Below are 19,792 nucleotides of genomic sequence, written 5' to 3'. Positions count from 1 at the left end.
GACGAGACTGGAGGTTAAACGAAAGCAAATTTGGGAGAGAGAAAGTCACGCTGAGGTAGCGTGTGTGAGAAAAGAAACAGACGAAACGAGATGAGAAGTCATTCTGCATTCACATTGTGGCTTACCAAAAAAAGCAAAACCAGCTGGCACAGTGAGATGTTGGTCAGCCACAACAGCAGACTGCCACAGTGGTTTTAGAAAACAAGACCATTTCATTCATATCCATCCAATTAAAAGTAGAGGAAGACGTGTTGGAGTGTTTCATCATGAGTGGAAGAGGAAATGCTGGGGAAGCAGGAGACATTTTGTCTCTTACAATTCGCCTACCATCTATTTTTCACGTCTTTTGGCCTATACGCTTTGCCAGAGTGGAACATCATTAGCACTACCATTTGCATTTCTACGCATTTAACACTGGCTCAATGAGAATGCGCCATCTGGCATTAAATGAGTCACTATACACACAGGTTTGGGCCTTCTCTTTCCTTGCTAGAAGGAAGAATCATGAACAACAGTTTTTTCCTGTTCACTGTTTTCTCCACCAAGGTAGCTGTAAATCCAGAGTAGCAAACAGAACGAGGTGCATGAAAGTAAGACACACTTTCTTATCTTTGTGCATTTTATGTAATCAAGATTAAGAATGTGGAGACTCATGAGCCAACACAGAATTCATATCCAGATCATCAATCACAACTAAGTGACAAGCTTTGAGTGAACGATTTCATGTTGGCACTTAGCTTGTCTTTCTGGGATTTTTCTGTAGTCACAATCTATGTGAACTCCATGTTCAAAGAAGTAAACTGTGCAGTTTGTGTGATCTTTAAAGTATGTATGTCTCCATGAATCCCAGATGGAGATTGTAGGTCTCCCTTGTGCCTCCAAAACAGTTGTGACTCATCAGAGAATGGACATGGTCCTTCTGAGGGTGTCCTGTGGTGTCTGGAAACAGAACGTTGTTAGTGGGGGCCTTTGGGTCCTATGGGTTGAGGGGAGGGGCCTCTGTGGATCATCCCACAGATACTTGATCAGTTTGGGATCTAGTGAATTTGGAGGCCAGGTCAACACCTTGTCCTGTTCTTCATGTTTTTTTAGTTGTTCCTAAACCGTTTATGTGTGTGTGTCTGTGTCAGACTGCATCCTGCTGGGGATGGTTGCTGCCACCAAGGAGTGTCATTGCTATGGGGTGGGGGTGTCTGGTCTGGTCTAGGTGGGTGCTACATGTCTAAGTAACATCCACATGAATGCCAGGTCCAAAAGTTTCCCAGCAGAACATTGGATTGTCACAACATGGTCAATGTTATTTATTTCTCCTGTCAGTGGTTTAATGGTGTGGCTGATCGGTTTACAGTACAAGGTCATTAAAGTTTTCAACCAAGGGCTGTGGTAAACATAAAGTCATTTTTACATTCACTTGTAGCAAAGCCTAGATAAGTTTGGTCCTAGTTGTTCAAAGGCTACTTTTTCTGCAATTTTGCTCAAAGAAATCACTGAAGCATAAAAGAATGTGGGCTCAGGTTGCTTTTCTTTTAAGAAGTTTCACAATAGGAGTTTTCAGTGCCAGGGGGGGAAATACCAGGAAGAAGGGAATGGCTTACAAATACTAGTGTTTGATTCTCTTGACAACTGAACAACCTGAACAAAGGTGGTTGGTTCGAGGTCAAATGATAAGTTTGAGGATATGTGTTACATTTTGTCCTTCTTTGTATTTATTTTTTTTAGTGTAGCTTATAAAAGTTTTAAGCCAACTAAAACACTCCTGTAGAGTTAGCTGATTGTTCTCTGTCCTTTAGTATTACATTTAGCTTTGAGATCTGGTATGTGAATGAAAACCCCAGCATACTAATAGCGCACATGATCACATATATACTGTATATACGTACAGTGCACTGACGCACACACACTAGCCCCCAGGGTTGTTGTTACTAGCCCTTCATTGTCCATACAGAGAGGATTGGAAGGCTTGCATCACTGTTGGTTCAATCTTAAGCCGTCCCTGCACTGTGTGAATCCAGGCTATTGTGATGGGCTGTGTGTGAGTTTGTGTGTGTGCGGTGCCACACTGAGCCGGGCCAACGAGTGCAGCCCAATCCCTCTTATCTGTCCTATATTACCAAGTCAGTGAAAAATGAGGAAAAAAGATCCTCATGTTGAAGAAAGCAGAGGACAGGGAGACAAATGTCGTCAGGAAAACAGTTGGTTTCAAAGTTCACTAGTGGAGAAGAGGGGCAAGAAGAAGAAGAGGAGGAGGAGGAGGAGGAGCAATTGAATGACTGAATAGAGTAAGTGAGAGAATGGTCTGACTGGCATTGTGTGTCCCCCAGTGCATGTCGTAAAGGTCTCTCTCCGTCTCTCTCTCGTCTCAGCCGACCGTCTGTATGTTTATGAACGTGTGAGTGAATGATCGTCTAGCGATTGGAAACATTTTCTTTTGTAAACTGAAGTCTCTGCCAGAGAGCATTGTGGAGCATTGTTTACCAGCCTCCCCTCCTTTGTTCTGCTTCTGTGTGTGTATGTGTGTGTGTGTGCATGCATTATGTGCATCCTTGTGTGACAGTTGACATTATCAGATGATTGCTCCCACGACTCATCTCCGCGTGTGTTCACGTACACGCATGCCAGTGTGCGGTTATGAACATGACAGCGGACATTATTGGATTGCCACCATTATGTGTGTGTGTGTGTGTGTCCACGTACTGCTGCGTGCCTGTGTGTGACAGTTGACATTATTGGACGGCTGCTTGGGTGCGTGTGCGTGTGTGTGGGTGCACTTATTTTCCATTCAAACACGGCGTGTGGTTTGACAACAAGACGTTCTAAACCGGCGTTGCTGTGTCACTTGTAATAGTTACCTTGTGCGTCGCTTCTTTATTCAACGTGTCATTGACTGAGCTGAACAAACCCTTGTTAGCAGGTTCTCATACTGCTGATGAATTGGTTTTAGTTATACAGACGCTTGTCAAAACCTCTGCGCGAGCTTTAGTCGATCATGGTTGTTGTTGCTTGACTGCCATTGCTCTTTCAGTTCACATAGATGACAAGTCGGGCCAAAAATGATTAAAAGATTAAGTTGTGCAGCCAAACGTGGTTTGGATTCAAAGTACTACTAAGTACTTAAGTTGCAGTGAAGATCCCATACTAATGTTGCAGACAGGTTTGTAGTCAGCACATGGTACAGATTCAATTGGGAACAATAACATGATAAAACATACAGTATATGAAAATAATTTTAATAACTATAGAGTTACTTAAAGTACACTAGGTGCTAAGGGTTAAATAGTTTCTAGTGGAAGTGCTTGGTACATACTGTATCTGCATAGTTGATTTTCTGTCTGAACGTTCACGTTGTACTCTAGACCAACGGTAGCACCGCAAAAAAATGCAGTAACATATACAAAGTTGAGTGATATTCCTAAAACATCATAATTCTGTCAGACATGATTTTACAACATCTTGGAACTTCTTGGAACTAATTTTGTTATCCCACATTATGACGACTGTGAGATACAGATAGTACAGACCAATCTGATTGGCCATGCCAGAGTTCACTGCAGCAAAACTTGATCTGTGTGTAGTTGTTTTTTTGTTGTTGTTGTTGTTGTTGTTTTGTCAGACAGCACGGTGTTGGGAACTATGTTTTTTTTTTTTCAGTACAGGCTGTGGAGTGATTTGAAATCAAAACCGGGGCTGCTTTTTAGCCCAGTCCTAATGTCGGTCTGAACACGGCCTTACTGTAAACTTCTGAAATTCATCAGCCTGGCTGCAGTGACAGATGCTTCTGTTTGAAATAAATAAATGAACCTCCACTGGAGAATAAAGCTGACTTTGTTAAGTTTGATCCCCGCTTTATGGCAGATTCAATGGAGTAGACAGCCTGTGTCCAGCGTAATGCTGTAGTGGCTTTGTGAACAGAGCTTGCAGCATTCATGCAGCCCTTTTGAGTTTGTTAAGCTGTGCCCTCTTTTCTCAGTTACGCTGTTTCTGATGTGGTGAATTCTGTTTATGATGATTAATCTTTTCCGATCTTTTTTTCAGTGATTAGGTTTATCATATGTATGTGCTTGTGTGGTGAAGCCATCTCTCTTCCTCTGCCCTCCCCCTTCAATAACTGTTCTCCTCTCTCTCTCCTGGCTTCCTCCGCAAGGCCTCTTGGCTGCTGCCTGCCTGCCTGCCTGCCTGCTGCCTCTCACCCATTGTGGGTTAACAATGGCAGGCGAGGCCCCAGCCTCAAGGCCTGCAGCCTGGGCCTTAGAGGGGGTTTCGGGGTGGGCGGTACTTTGGGAGAAGGGGTGTGCTTGCCTGTGAAAAGCTGATTCTAAGGGGGCAGCCAGTAGGGGAGGGAAGCCTAGAAAAAGCAGGTCACGCCCAGATTAAGATTCAGTGTATGTGACTGTCTGCCTACGTCAGCAAGCTGGCCTTGGTGTGTCTGTGAGGAGGCGGGCCAGGGGACCAGGGAGTGGGGATTCTTGAGATTTTCAGGGTGCGATGCTACCGCACCAGTTAAGTTGGTGAGAGAAGCTAAGATAAGGGGAATGGGGAAGGGAGGAGATGTGTGTGTGTGTGTGTGTGTATGTGTGTGTGCATCTGTGGATAGGAAAATGAGGAGGTAGTAATCAGGGTGACTGGCCCCTCTTCCTTTGCCTTGCTTCAGCTGTTTTAGCTCTACACACCTTCGGGGGATGTGTGTGTGTGTGTGTGTTTGGAGGCGGGGGGGATCTTCTTAATGGGGCAGCAGTAGCGTCATAATGCATGCAAGACAAAGCTGATTTGGTGATGCATGCTTCCTTTGTGTTGGTGTTGCATTTGGGGATGGGGGGTGGTCTCTGTAATACACACACATGCACATACACAATCCAGTCCCCCTCTGTTTTGGGCCCCATCCCCATATGGTGGCTTGGCTTGATGAGAGCTTGATGAAGTCAACCAGAAGTCCCCCACCCCTCTGTGAGTGTGTGTGTGTGTGTGTGTATGTGTGCAAATCTGTGATTGCTTTTCAGCTAATGGATAAATGAGAGTTTCACCCTTGCAGAGCCATTGTGTGCGTGTGAGTCGTCAGCTTGTATATTGGCTTGCAAGCTGTTTTCATTATATTTCATTATTCATGTTTCATGCATGATTGTGCAAGGCGAGCAGTGATCAGCTCTGTAGGGGTGGAGGCTAATCAGGGGGTGGAAAGGTTTCCAAACTCAGACATGCAGACTGTCCAACAAAGCCACAAATGTCATGACCTTTGCAGTCGACAAAATCTTTCCCAGAAAGAACAGAAGAAAAAATCAGGAGTGGAAACAAAACATCACACATAAACTACTATTTTCAAACTTTCAAAGACTTACAGCACCAGCCAGGATTGAACTCGGTCCATGTCTGAGATTTATTTTGTTCAGTATGTACCTCAGCAGGGCTAGCTGTTACTGTGGTAAATGGGCAACCATATTAACTAGTAAACCAACAGTGCTTACTTTCTTTAACCTGGGCTCGCTGAGAATCCTAATCATTACGTTCTGTAAATCCTAACATCTAAAATAAACTGAGGTTGGTGTTAATATTGTGAACAAGTGCAAGTCAGAAAGTGTTTCTGCACCTCGGTTTGTCAGAAATAAAGCTGAAATGTACCTGCTCCTTCTGAGAAATATTGTGGATGCCGCCACTGCAGCACTGCAAAAACATCAGAAAGTTATTCAATTATTCCTTCTACGTTCTTTTCGCTAATTTTATGCCCTTGTGAAAGACATTTTGTTTCAGAAGCTTTATGAAGAGTGCATCATGTGCTTGACAGGCCTGGGTCAATATTCACTTCTTCTGAAAGTTGCTTTTGTTCAGTCCTCAGACAGGGATCTGGCAGCTTTCATCAGATATTGGCTTTTAGCTGTACAGTAAACAAAAATCACAGATGAATAAAGCTGGATTTGTGTTTCAATTGTTCAGCTTTGCGCTCACTTGTGTTTGTGCACAAACTACAAATGCTCGGCTTTGTGCCTCCTTCCTCTGTGTGTGCGTGTGTGTATGTGTACACAAACACCATCACAGCGAGCTTTTTCTTTCCTTTCTGTTTTTGTTGCTACCTTGCCATTCCTTGTGTTGTGTCCGCCAACTCAGAATGGAGCCATTTTGTCTCCTTCAGTTCCTGAAATGAAATATAAGCCTCTTAAATGCATACTTATCTTGCCCTGCAGACTGTGCTTGAAGAACAAACACACACACACACGGATGCTTGCACGCACACACACACACACACACACTCACCAACTAAAGAGGCATTGTGATGCCAGCCCTTGTTGTTCCTAAGACGGCGGCTTCATGCACATGGCAGATGGTTTCGTCTTTGCTTTGCATGCCGCCATATTAAACAAAAACCATGGCTAAGGCCACGGCTGGTTTAGGAAAAGGGCAAAGTGCGAGAGGGACAGAAACAGACGAGACAAAAGAGCAACAGAGGGGGAGACGGAGACAACAGGCTTGGCATACGTAAACACAAGCAGGAAATCCATGTGTGTAAATGTGCACATGTGTGTGCATAACCGCATTAACACTGCATGCATAGCTTACACAGATGCATTGGGACACACATTTTCATGAATTAACACAGAAATAACCGGGACACACATACATTCCGGATGAGCAGTTTGCTGCAGGGAAGGATCTATACATTTAGCCAATATCATTTGCAAAATAAATGGTGTTGCATATGTAAATAAATGTATATGTGTGCATGCCTTTGGTAAGCTGGTGTATTGGTAATTGGAGGGTAAATCCAGTGCGGTGACCTTTTACAGTTGCCGGCTCCTTTTTTAGCTTAAATGATAGCTTGTCTTGTTAGTGTTTGCGTGTCCTTATTAAGCTATGTTCTTGTCTTCTGCTGCAAATAGGAAATGTAACAATACACTGACATTTGGGGGTTATTTTCAGTTTGTTGTCAGTACTTGCCCTACTTTTGATCCAAGTTATTCTTCCAGCTCCCACAGTATCTGTGTAATTGATCTTTATTAAAGTTTGACAGAAATAGTAGAAAATCAGTGCCAAATGTGAGACTACATGACGTAAATTCAAAATTCAGTTTGGAACTGGGGAAGCTATTTGGATGTGATGTTTCACCATACATCCCAACAAGTCCAGCTGCCTTTGTTTCAGCTTTTTATTGGGAAGTCCTTAATCTGGATGTCTGAGAACCTCCACAGACATACATGAAGTAGCAGTGTTTAGCTTAATTGTGAGGTTTAACCCTCTCTTTTTCATGGTAAGATCAAATTTGTGGTTGCTGCTGTGGTAGTGGGTTCAGTGAAACATGTCATTTTGTACATCTTCATTTCAACATTTCTCTCCATGTTTAGAGCTTCTATTTTCTCAAGAGGCTTTCTAGCTAGTTTCTATCAACTAGTTCTGTCTGATGTGTTTGTTAACCAGGCAGTGATATGTCTGTTCATCATCTTGTTATTTAATTGCTAGCTGGTTAGCATCATGTAACTTGAAGCATTTTTAGAGGTCACTACATTTTTTTGGTTATCTAGAAGGTAGACGATAGCACAACAGCGTGTATATTTCTAAAATAAAACAAGAAGCTAAGTGGTCATCTCAAGCTAATGAAAGCTAGTTCTTATGATGCGCTGCCATATGGCCTTTTGTGCATATACACTGTCATTTTTGGGCTAAACAGATGCACAACGCAACCGACACAATGTTACTATGAGCGCTAGTGCTTGCATGTATTCAACAGTTAACCTTAACCTGTATGCAACCTGTACACAATTGGCACTTCCCCTAACCCTAACTTATCATGGTAAACAAAACAACAATGTAGCATCCTGTCAATATATTATAATGGATATAGCCTATAGGCATACTTCCAGTTTTCCATTTTGTGTATACATTATGGATTCAGCATTACATTTGCTGCTTCAAGTCCTACCTCCTCAGAGAGCATACAAAAAGTCACGACTGGAAGTCCAAGTTTTTCTGCTGGACAATGTACACATGCTTTGTCACCTGAAGTGGAGCCACGTTATTGTCTCTGAGTGTTTTGCAGCATGATAAATTGCCTTTTGCTCGTTTCTTTGTTAAGTGTGGTCAGGCAAGGCCGAAGCACAGTAATGCCTTTACAGCAATCAATGGAAAAACATGCAGTTCTTATCTCTAAATTAGCCTTGAGTGAACAGGGCTCACACACAGGAGAAAGGACAGCTCCTGTGTATGACACACGTACCAAGGCCCTTCAGCTCTCCCTCACCACAACTCGGCTTCAGCTTTATGTTCCACACAATGTATTTCTTGTGTTTGTGAGTGAGCATTTCTGCTCCCTGCTCTCTCAGGTTTCTGGTCCTATATTCTGCTGCAAAGTTAAAAAGCAGCATTTTTGGCTTTTCTCCTCTCCAAGTAACCTTCATTCTGGAGTTGCAAAAGCTCACAAAGGTATGAATCGACCAAGTGACTCTCCATTAACAGTAGAATGTGGGCAAGTTTTGAATTGGACCACTTCAGCTTGCTTTCAGATGAGACAGATGACGTCCTTGGGTTGAATTTCAGACACGTTGGGCAAAGGATGCCAGCCACCCATCCAAAGACTTTTATCTTAAAAAAGGGTACCTGTGTGTGCATCAACTGCAGAGCTGGCATGCACTATCTTGTGTGTTCTTCCTCATTCTGATGGCTTTGATTGGTTTTGTTCGTCTTTATCTCTTGGCAAGCATTTCGCTGACGTGTTCTTATATCAAGTGTTGCCTTGCTTCCCTCTGAATTTATTTTCACCATTTCCTTCTCTTTTTTTTGTCGCCCTTTGCTCAGTCGGGTTGGGGACTCGGGGCCGACGTGTCAGCTGATTTCCACTCGCGTCAGCTTCGTCAGATCTGCAGATTTTCACCCTTCTTGTTGTTTTCACAGTGACACATCAGCTGAAAGGGACATGATTAAACCTTTCTCTCCTGCCTCTTTCTCTTTCGTCCTCTTTCTCCCCCTCTCTTCCCTGTCTGCCGCTTCTCTCCTACCCCGCTGAAACAGAATGGACCGAATCAGAGAATCAATTCAGTGTAATCATGACAAATGAGTCCCGGCGGTTAGCAAGGATTTTTTTTTTGTGCGGGTGTGGGTTAGGGACAGGGCTGCTGGGAAATCACAAATGAATCAATCAGCTGTTATCGCATCAGCAAACACTGCAGGAGGGAGAGATGGAAGGATGGATGGGTGAATGATGGATGGATGGATGGATGGATGGATAAGCAGAGGGGAGGGGAAGATTCGGTGTACCCAATGTGTATGTGTGTTCGCTCATATGCACGTCTGCTGTGCAGAGATAGATGGCTGATTGAATACAGGGCCAAGTGGGTGTCTCTGTGTGTGAATGGGAGCGGGCAGGCGGGGGTGCTGTGTTAACCTTGGAGCTGTCAGAACAGATGGGAGATGGGAAGGGCCACAGGCTGTGAGGGATGAATTCTCTGCTACTTTTGGAAAAAGGGGGAAGTGAGATTGTGGAGGGAATAAGGTGGCGGCAACATTTTTTTGCTGCCGAACGCATTTCTGCTGAGATGCAGTTTCTTGATAAAACGGCAATGTGTCATCACAGACTGAACGAGGAAGCGGAGTGAGAAACTTTCAGACAGCAAAGGACAGTTGGCGTGAAGAGACAGAGTTTGTGCGTGTCAGAGGAGGATTTATTTTGAATGCTTTATTCTATTACAGTTTTACTAGACTCTGTATATGCGTGTCTAGGGAAATTAGAATCCATTAAAGTAGTCTGAGATCAATGGCAAATTAAATGCCGACTAATACTGGTCTTTTTGGGTTCATATTCTTATTAGATTTGTGGGTGGGAGAGTTTACATGTTGTGTAATGATGTTGAACAAGTAAAGTGTAAGTCATGCATAAATGACTTCTATGTCTGGTATTTTTGTAGTGATGTTCCTTGTTACTGACGAGGTGACGTATACTCAAGTACAGTATATGTCTGTGAAACGCTATAATTAGTGGATAGAGCGATCATTTCAAGATGACATTTTTCTCTTTTTTGCCAGCTTCCATAGACTAATTACCATCTCAGGCCATATCAGTGTGACCTGGTGAAAAGGCTCAATTTATGAAATTTTACTTTGGAAGGAAGGCCACACTTGGCACACAATGCAGTCCCATGAGCATATAGGGCTGCCACAAGTGTGAGCTTGACCCTCCCTATGTGTGTGCGACTGGCTCAAAAGTTCACTTTTGAGACTTTGGAGGCCAGGGCATATGACTGTCATTGAATACAGCCTTTGTATGGAGGTCACTTTACATATTGCACTGACAAAGTTGGAAGATGATGCTGAAAATGTAACTGCATCTGGAACATACACACATCTAAATCTAAAAAAAATTAAAGATCCAAATCTAAAAAGCGTAGCTAAAAGTATGAAGCCACACTATCAGATCTGTGAGGCTGTGATTGGGCACAGCGGGGCAACAGTGATAACATGCTGGTGTTTAGCAGATATCATTTTTATCCTCTTCATGATCTTCTTTTGGTGTGTTAGCATGCAAATGCTAATCAGCCCTAATTTGTATGACCTGAAACTGATTGGAATCTCATTCATTTTGCAAGCTCTTGGTCATAAGCTTGAAGCAGGCAAATTTCAGTTTTAAGTGGTCAAAGCATAAGGAGCAGGTGCTGGGGGTGTTGAAAGTGTCCAATCATTATGAAGAGAGTCATCAGTTGTAGGGCTGAGCTTGCACCAAGCTTGCTAGCCTTATGCTTGTGGGACCGCATAGATACTATTTTGTGTTCTTCGCCATACGGACCTCACCAACTGAATAGCTGTGGGAGGTTTTGGCTCAACATTAGACAGAACTCCAGCACTTTCATCAAAACGGCAAATGAGAGAGGATGCTCGCTGTGAATCGACACCTAACTAAGACATGTTGTGTTGGTTTCTCCTTTAATACACTACCCATCTACTATATTGCTTTACCAAATGGGGTTGCAGTGATCCTTTGTGGGCATCAAAGTGAAGGAGTGGCTTTTGGCAAAGCGTGTGAGGTGTAGGCACAGCGCTGTGGGGAAAGTAGATGAATGGAATCAAAGATGGTCTCCTCCACAACTTTAAAGTCCAGTGGGAGAGGTGGGAGGGATTTAGCCTGTGTGCCTGTATTGAGTCTTTGGTGGAATAAGACTGAGGTTTATTTGTGTGAGTGTACATGGATACTTTGGCTCACCGCCCAGCTCCATCTCCCCAGCTGATTAGGGGTTAATGGCCTATGAGCGTGGGGAGTCCTCCGTCTCCTGATAGGCTGGCTGGCTTCTGTGTGGGCGGGGTTGCCATCGAGTGACAGATGGTGTACAACAGGGAAGGAGGCAGAGTGGAGTGTCTATGCGTGGATATATACATAGAAGCAAAGATGGGGGGGGTCTCTAATTACAATAGAAGGATGTACAATGGTGGTCTCTCTCCAGTCTCTCCACACTTTTTGTGGGTTTTCTCACACACATCTATACAACTGTGCAGCGAGATTGCACCCACTCACACATCTATAACTATACCAACATTTTATTGTACTACCCACACGCATTATTATACATTTTCATTGAAATGAAAATCAGAATTCTCTTATTTGACAAGAGAGGTGGCGAAACTGCTGCTGTTCAGTATCAGATTGAGGTTTATGTCTGGGGTTTGATTGCACACAGCTCTATATGCAAGGCGTGATGTGTTGCCCGCACAATGAAAGTGTTAATAACCACAAATACCACACCCACACGCGCATGCACACAAACTTAGTTCACCGTAAAATATGTCAGTGGTAGTGTGTGTAGGTTCTCAGGGCAAACATAGTTACCTGCATCAGAACAGAAAAACATGAAAAATACATAAATGCACACACACACACACACACACATACACACACACACTCAGGGCCATATGATTTTCCCCAAGGATTAGGCCAGATCATTGTACTTGGCAACACGCCCAGTTTACACACATCACACTCCTGATTCACCTTTGTTAGAAATTCATCTGTTTTGCTGAACCAGACCCGTAGCTAGGATGCAAGTGTGTGTGTGACAGAGAGAGAGAGATTAGTGATATCTACTGTGAATATCACTGACTAGTTTGCACCGTTTCGTCTTTATGCTTGCTGTGGCATTAAGAACAAAAGCAGACGGGCTCTGAAAAGGTTGTTTTGTTCACTGTGTTTACATGTGTGTGTGTGTGTGTTTCTGTGTTCCTGCAAACCGTCCAATACAGCGTGTTATTATCAAGTGTCATTGCATCCCCATCTGCTGAAGACACACTGTCTCCCTCAGCCTTGACAGACACACAGAAGCATTCTGTACGTGATGCGGCAGAAAAGAAAAGAAGGAGTGTAGTTTTTATAACAAGCAATGGAGCACCGCAAGGTTCTGCTGTAGGTCCCCTTCTGTTTGTGATAAATATTACTTTGGAATATATAGTGGATGAATGCTCCATTATCTTCGTAATAGTTGAATCATTAGGCACAATCATTTTAGCTTCATCATTACCTGCCTACAGCAACATAATGGTCATTGTATCTTGTTTATTTAATAAGTCCGTTACTTGTCTGGAAGCATGGAATTGCTTTATTCTCTCAAGCTATTTCCTGTTGTTATATTGCTAAGCTAAGCCGCTAGACAGAAAGCAAGTCCAAAAGCAAAATGTCAAACTATTACTTTGATAGTGCTTCTCTCAAGAGACTCATTGGCTCATGAGTGTTGCCCAATCTGTTCAGAATAACCACGATGTGTAGCAAAAGCCTTTATTGAGGTGAGAATGCCAAAAACTGAGAACTAGCCCGTTTAATTAAACTCAGCACTGATGTAGGTTTTATGTGCAAAACTGGCAAAAGGTAAGGGGAGGGGAGCCAGACGGACAGACTGTGAGCTGGGTGTGAGCCATTTTAGACTTGATTGAAAGTGAAAAGAGCAGCGGTGTCACCATCACATTCATCCCTGTGGCCTAAACAACAATAGGTTTTAACTTAACAGACACACAGAGAGAAGAGGGTGGGGGATAGGTCTGAACCCAACAGAGAAAGAGAGAGCAGCACTCGCAGCTGTGGTATAGACTTAATACTGAATGTAATTTGCCATCAAAACTTCTACCCTAATACAAAATGCTATGGAGTTTTGGAGACAGCGATGACTGATGACTGACAAGACATTATTTAGACAGCTTGGAGTGCAGATCGCTCTCAAATGTCCCCCCGATGCTTTTAAGAAATGCACTCCCTGGATTTTTTATTTTTTTTGGACTTGATCTTTGTCTCTCCGCTGTGATGATTTCAGCTGGAAGATCAAATTTGTACTCCCTTACACTAAGCTGTTATTTGTGCAAATTGGCTTTACAGGTATATCCATTATAGAGACGATGGGGAGGAATGGAAAGCCATTTTTGACATTTACAATATTACCACGCTGCGAGGCACAAAGATTGGCTGGGCAGGCGGACTCAGTGGGAGGGAGAGATTTCAACAATTTGGAGGACTCTTTATGTCTATCACCGACAGATGCATCAGCCTGTCTCTCTCCCTCCGCAGTCTGTTCTCTCACAGTGTCTTGCTCATCCTTCCTGTCATAGTCAGATGCCCTGTTTGGCTCAGTTGACAGTTTGTCTCGGTCAGTCATGTGCTTCTGTTAGTCGATTGGTATGTCATCCATTAACAATCAATAGTGAAGCTGATCACTAGGCATGCGTAGGTATGTTAATAGGTGAATGTGTTGGCTGCCGTGCAGCCAGCTAGGTTAGTTCAGCATGTCAGCCATTATATCAGTTGGTGGTGTGCATGTGGTTCTGATGGTTACTGGGTCAGTTGGTACTTGGATATGTTTGTCTGTTGGGGAGTGGTTCCTGTGGTCTGACCATGTGCAGCTTGAAAATAGACCAGTGTTGCATGTAGTTGCAGGTAGCGGTTGAGAGAAAGAAAGCCAATTCAGCAAACGTGTGACATCATGACATTGCACAGCAGTCTGTACTAGAAGCTGAATAAATTCACAACCTCAGTTTGGACAAAAGAAGCAGTCTTCGTTGTTGCGCCTTTGCATCTGTGCTTTCCTAGTCCTTTGTCAGTAATCTGGCCACTATGTTGAGATGTGGGCCTGAAGAGAATGCAGGGATCTTGTATGTTGGCGAGATGTGTCGAGCTGCCAAGTTTGGTCTTGGTTCAGAATGTACTTTAGTCAGTTGGTGTGACAATCTGTGTCTTCAGCGGCGGTCTATGTCATCAGTATCCTCCCTTACTCTCCCGCAGCTCTTTATCGTTCTTTGTCTTGTTGAACGCAGTTTGCAGTTCAGTGGATGTCGCCGTGTGTTTATTTGCGATTCTTTTGTCTGTGCGCTCAAAACATTTGGTTTGGAAAAGCCTTTTTGTGGGATTCTGCCAGGAAGATGGCTTAAAACACCCTTATTAGTCTGCTCAACCACGTTGGCCCATACCCCAGAATTTAAGTGTTCATGTCTGGTTGAATGGGTTTTGGTTTGTCAGAGGTTTAGATATGTACATTTTTTCCCATCCAGACCCAAAATAGCCCTATCATTGCTTTGCTGTTAGCTTTCACGTCCTTCCTTTATGTCTCTGTCTCTCCCCTGTCTCTCTAGCTGTGAAAGCGGCTGTGGGGTTGCTATGGTTTGGTGAGATACAGTAATCCAATGTGTGCACACACGCGCACACACACACCTCTCACCTCATAAATAATTGACCTGTCACAGTGAGACGACATGACAGACCAGATACACTCTCCCCTCCTCTATTCTCTTTTCTGCTCTCACATTTCTCCTATCTCGTCCCCTTTATTCCTCATTCACCATTCTTTTTCTCGGCCTGTTTTTGTTCCACCTTTACCTCGTCTATGCCTGAGTTCTTCTGTTCTTATCACGTTATTCCTTTTATTACGAGAGCCGTACAAGATCTCCACAGTTGAAGGTGTGTGGTAGAAAGTGCTTTATTTTGTCTTGTTCTAATTAATTAAATAATTAAAGCTATGGCTAAGCATGGCTGTTTTCTTATTGCTAATCCTAACCCTTAAATTAAAGAAGCAAGGAGAACTAGAACATTGAGCTACTCTATTCTGCATTTCGTTAACATCTAGACACAGTATGTTTCCCACTGTTAAACTTAATCTTTTAAGAAACCCAACAAACACTCTTTTTTAAAAAAAGAAAAAAAAAGAAAAAACTGTTTTATCCGTTCTGTGTCAAATGCAACAAGACAATATGTTTCCGATTTATGTCACGGGAGTCTTGGTTAGTTAAATTCTTTGAGGATGGGACTTGGCTTTGGTGTCATTGCCAAGACTGGATAAATTTCCCAAAGTTGTCCCAATAAAGGCCAGTCAGTTCAGTTTTAATACTTAGTCAAAAGCTGCCTTTGGGCACCGCAAAGACGATGGGCGACATGCACAAGCTTGAGAGGGAATAGCAGCTCAGCAGTCTGTGTTTAGAATCCATCGAGCCAATACGGTGTGTGTGTGTGTGTGTGTGTGTGTGTGAAACTGGCCAAAAGGCTCCTTGTAAGGGTCAACTGCAGGCAATGCCTGATGTGCTACAAAAGTATAAGAAATGTTTGTCTGCAGATGCTAAACAAGCCCAACAGAGGCCAACAGTCAACGGTCAGTCTGGTGCTATAAAGATTAACTATGCAAAGTTAAAGTTTTATTTAGCCAACCAGCCTTAGTATCCTCGGGGCAGTATGCATGCGTGTGTGGGCAGGAAATGATCCCACCCTAGCAACCCCTTTTTCATTGCACACACAAATGCATTGAGACTTAAAGGGAGGTAGAGGGAGTATCAGATGGCATAGTGCCCTGTTGGGGAAGTCTCATTAAGATGTGTTTGTTTTGTACTGAAGGTTCACTCTGTATGTTTGCAGAGGCTCAGATTACAGACGCTCCTGCTTCTTTTTTACTCCCCTCTTGCTCTTCTTCATCTTAACAGTCCACATGTTAGAAGCTAAAGTCTAAATGAAGGAAACAGCCGAATGACCTATAAAAACGGAACCTTTAATAAAGCAATGTATGCACGTGATTTCATTCGATCGCGGCGAGGAATCATCTAACGCCTCCCTTTCCCCCTGTGTCATCCCAGGATTTCACCTCAGTGGCACAGTAACCGAACCTGCCACATCGTCAGAGCCAGAGGTCACCCACAAGGTGGCCATCAGCTTCGACCGCTGCAAGATCACTTCAGTCACCTGCGGCTGTGGGAACCGAGACATTTTCTACTGCGCTCATGTGGTGGCGCTCTCTCTTTATCGAATCCGCAAGCCTGAGCAGGTAATAGTCACAGCATTGGCGCTTCTTTTATTTAAGCATTAACTCTTTGACCACTCACTTGTCCATCCAGTGTCTCCTTATTACTTCAGATCCGGCCTCTAATGCAGAAAATTGTGGGGAAAAAAGTTTGATGTCGATGAAACATAACACTATGCCTCTTCCCCTTGCTATCATTCCATTTTCTGTATATGTCACCCTAACATGATAGAAACTGTAGTGCTTAAATTAAAAATATCCATCCCAAGTTGAAAGAAAGAAATGACACAGCAGGGGCAATTTAGTAACACACATCAGTATACTTTTTGGATTTAGGTAAAAAAATACAAAATATTTTCTGTGCTAAAAACATTTTGGCGTACAGAAATAAACAAACTTTCACAATGAAGCTGTCCTTGATCATATACAGTATCACTGGATAGTAGCTTATAAATTATGAGGAACATAAGTGATGTCCTTGACTAAAAAAGAATCCCAGCTGGGACTTTTTATTATAATATATAACCTTCCAGGTGTAAACCACTAGTTAACAGCATTGAAATGTATGTAGTTGACAATGGTGTTCACTAACTGTTATGTGTGTCTGACGCAGGTGAAGCTACGGTTGCCTATCTCGGAGACATTGTTCCAGATGAACAGAGATCAGCTGCAGAAGCTGGTTCAGTATCTGATCACGGCCCACCACACCGAGGTGCTGCCCACCGCCCAGAAACTGGCAGACGAGATCCTCTCCTCCAACTCTGAAATCAACCAGGTCCATGGTGAGGCCGCAACTTCTTCATTTCACGCTCTGATTGATTAGAACCAGTCTTTAATTCTATGAATGTGTGGCAGTCACGGGGAAGCACAGTGCTTCTCTTCGTTCTTCAACACTTGGTGCTCTGTGGAGGTGCCGTCCATCCCCTCTGCAGTGATATCTTCACAGGGACAGGCCAGACTTAAAAGCCCCCAGACTTAAAACATGCTGCATACTAGCCTACAGGCTGTCATACGTCAGAACCCCTGATTACTCCGGCGAAGCAGCAAACCAGGCTTCAAATGGTTCGTTTGATTTTCTTCAGTTCCCACACTCCAGTCGATACCCCGTCCCACTGGCAGGGGTAGGTTGAAGAAAGCAGAGGAAAAAGGAGTTGAGTGATGAAACATATGCAGGAAAAAGCATAGGGAGAGACGTGCAGAGAGGAAAGGAACGCTGAGAGGACGCGGCGGGAGAAATGGGGGCGATGAGACGGAAAGGAGAGGAAAGATGAAAGGGCCGGAGAAAGTATTGAGATGAAATAGAGGAGGGGAACCACAACACCCTACATCGGGGACACGGCAAACTAGACACATCCTTTCACCAAACAAAATTCTTTATCTCTTACCCTGTTTCATCCTCCTCGCTAAATGTTGACATTCTCCAGCTCTGCCGTCCAGGAAACGCTGCATTGTGCTTCCTGTCTGTGTTTGACAAGGGGGATCATGGGGGTTGAAGTTCAGTTGATCCAGGAGCGAGGCTGCCTTTGATGGAGGGGTGTTGCTGCTTGCTGCAGCGTTCTCCCAGCCAGTTGGAAACACATCTCTGGGCTTTCCTCCGCTTGCTTCCTGTTAGATCAAAGCAGCGTCCCCCTTCGGAGCATATCTGCATTTCCCTGTAGTATTAGCCAGACACACACAGCCAAATAGAAGAAAAATAAAGTTAGCCTTATATTCCCTCAGTGCATGATTAACCTATTTGGAAGAGCATTTCTTAAGTGTCATGTCGGTGCTGTATAAGGTGAATGTAAAACAAATGGGTATGAAAGCAATGAGGATCAGTACCATGATTATAAAGTTATAAATGAATTCATTTTTTTGGTCAGCAGTGAGGGAATAAATCCTACATGAAATGTCGGTATTGGGAAAAAAAAAACATAGGAAATGGGTGTAGTGTTTTTGGGAGTGAGGCTGTCATCAAGTAAACTTCATTTCCCATGGTCACCATCTGTTTATTTTTTTCTTAGGGTGTGAATTGAGAACAGGAAGGAATGGGGTGCCCAAGTGAATATACAGACTTTATTCTATTTACACCAGCTTTGATGCGAACAGAAGGATGTTATGGTTAGAATATGTGTGCCCTCGTGTTGTTTACGTCTGTTATACATATATGGTATGTGTGTGCGTATTCTCAGGTGCCCCAGACCCGACTGCAGGCGCCAGCATTGACGATGACAACTGCTGGCATCTGGACGAAGATCAAGTCCGGGAGCAAGTCAAGCAGTTCCTGTCCCAGGGAGGATACTATGGCTCTGGGAAGCAGCTCAACTCCATGTTCGCTAAGGTTCACATCATCACTTCTTACTTCTGCACCATTATGTTTCATTCATTTTGTCAGGATGGTCAGAAAGTTAACTATGTAAATAAAATAACTACCAAAATAACCCACTTCACCATATCAGTGATCAGTTTGAAACTACTCTCTAATATGTTGTTTCTAATATAAAAGTGATCAAGAATTTTCCAACATTTTATAGAATCTCAACTCTCAATCAGTGCAGACTAGCAGACTAATAATGCAGGCTAGTACTAGGTAAAGCTCCAGAGACAAATCATCCAACATTTGCCATAACCTAGCTAAACCATGCCTCATCAAGGACTCAACAACATGCACCTGATGGTCTTGAGAAACAGTTGTTTGAGAATATTTTAAACTTTTTTGACTTTTTACATTTTTCTAAAGGCATTGTCAGGTCTTCAATATAGTTAATTATTGCTTTGCAAATTTTTCAAATCTTTCTTTGTGCTCTTTGTCTGGATGAAACAAGCCCACTTAACACATTCTGATAAGCCTGAGCTCTCCATTTCAGGGCCAAACCGCTTCTTTTATTTAGCTTATAGTTGCATTCAGAAGGTTTTCTATAAGTTTTGAATGCAACTGTATGCATATTGCATGAAAACCATATTGTCCTATCTTTGAGAGAATTCACTCATCATATCTGGATTTTAAACACTGCATTCTATTATCTTGATAAAGGATAAAGGAACCATTTTTGGGAAAATGAGCATCTCGGAAACAAGCTGTTTAAATTAAGATACAGTTATGCATAGAATAATCTTTTTTTTTTCTCTGATGAGCATTAGCACACATTGCTGTCACTTGAGAGCAGTTCTGACTCTTTGATTTCACTCATGGTTTAGACTAACAACTGTACTCTCTCCAGGTGCGGGAGATGCTACGAATGCGAGACTCCAATGGGGCCCGGATGCTAACTCTCATAACGGAACAATTTATGGCAGACCCTCGGCTGTCGCTATGGAGACAGCAAGGCACCGGCATGACGGACAAGTGTCGGCAGCTCTGGGATGAGCTGGGTAAGAACAGTTAGAGATATGTCTTGTGAAAACAGAATGCAGTTTTTGAAATTTCCAAATTGTCCAGACGGCTAGATAGTTGATCTGTCAGTCACTGCTGGTCAGACAGCCAGGCCCAAAGAATGGTGATCACTTCCTCATACAAATATCTAGTCTCCTTGTCGGGTAAACGTTCATCCAGTCAGTAAGCTATTAGGTTATCCAGTCAGCTGCTGCTCCTCCTGCCC

The 19,792-nt window shown here is 43.3% G+C and overlaps 1 protein-coding gene across 1 annotated transcript in view; it reads left to right on the top strand.

Moving 5' to 3' along the window:
• Positions 1–19,792, top strand: part of zswim5 (zinc finger, SWIM-type containing 5) — a 59,688-nt gene that overhangs the window by 26,663 nt on the left and 13,233 nt on the right. Inside the window, exons 2-5 of the mRNA XM_084546343.1 lie at positions 16,051–16,238; positions 16,828–16,996; positions 18,386–18,534; positions 19,415–19,565. Coding sequence (XP_084402469.1) covers positions 16,051–16,238; positions 16,828–16,996; positions 18,386–18,534; positions 19,415–19,565 — 657 coding nt within the window. The remainder of the gene's footprint in view (positions 1–16,050; positions 16,239–16,827; positions 16,997–18,385; positions 18,535–19,414; positions 19,566–19,792) is intronic.

Source organism: Chelon labrosus (genome assembly GCF_963514085.1).
Source record: "Chelon labrosus genome assembly, chromosome: 6".
Classification (NCBI taxonomy): Eukaryota; Metazoa; Chordata; class Actinopteri; order Mugiliformes; family Mugilidae; genus Chelon; species Chelon labrosus.
The sequence above is the reverse complement of the archived record's forward strand: the minus strand, read 5'-3'. Positions and strand labels throughout refer to the sequence as shown.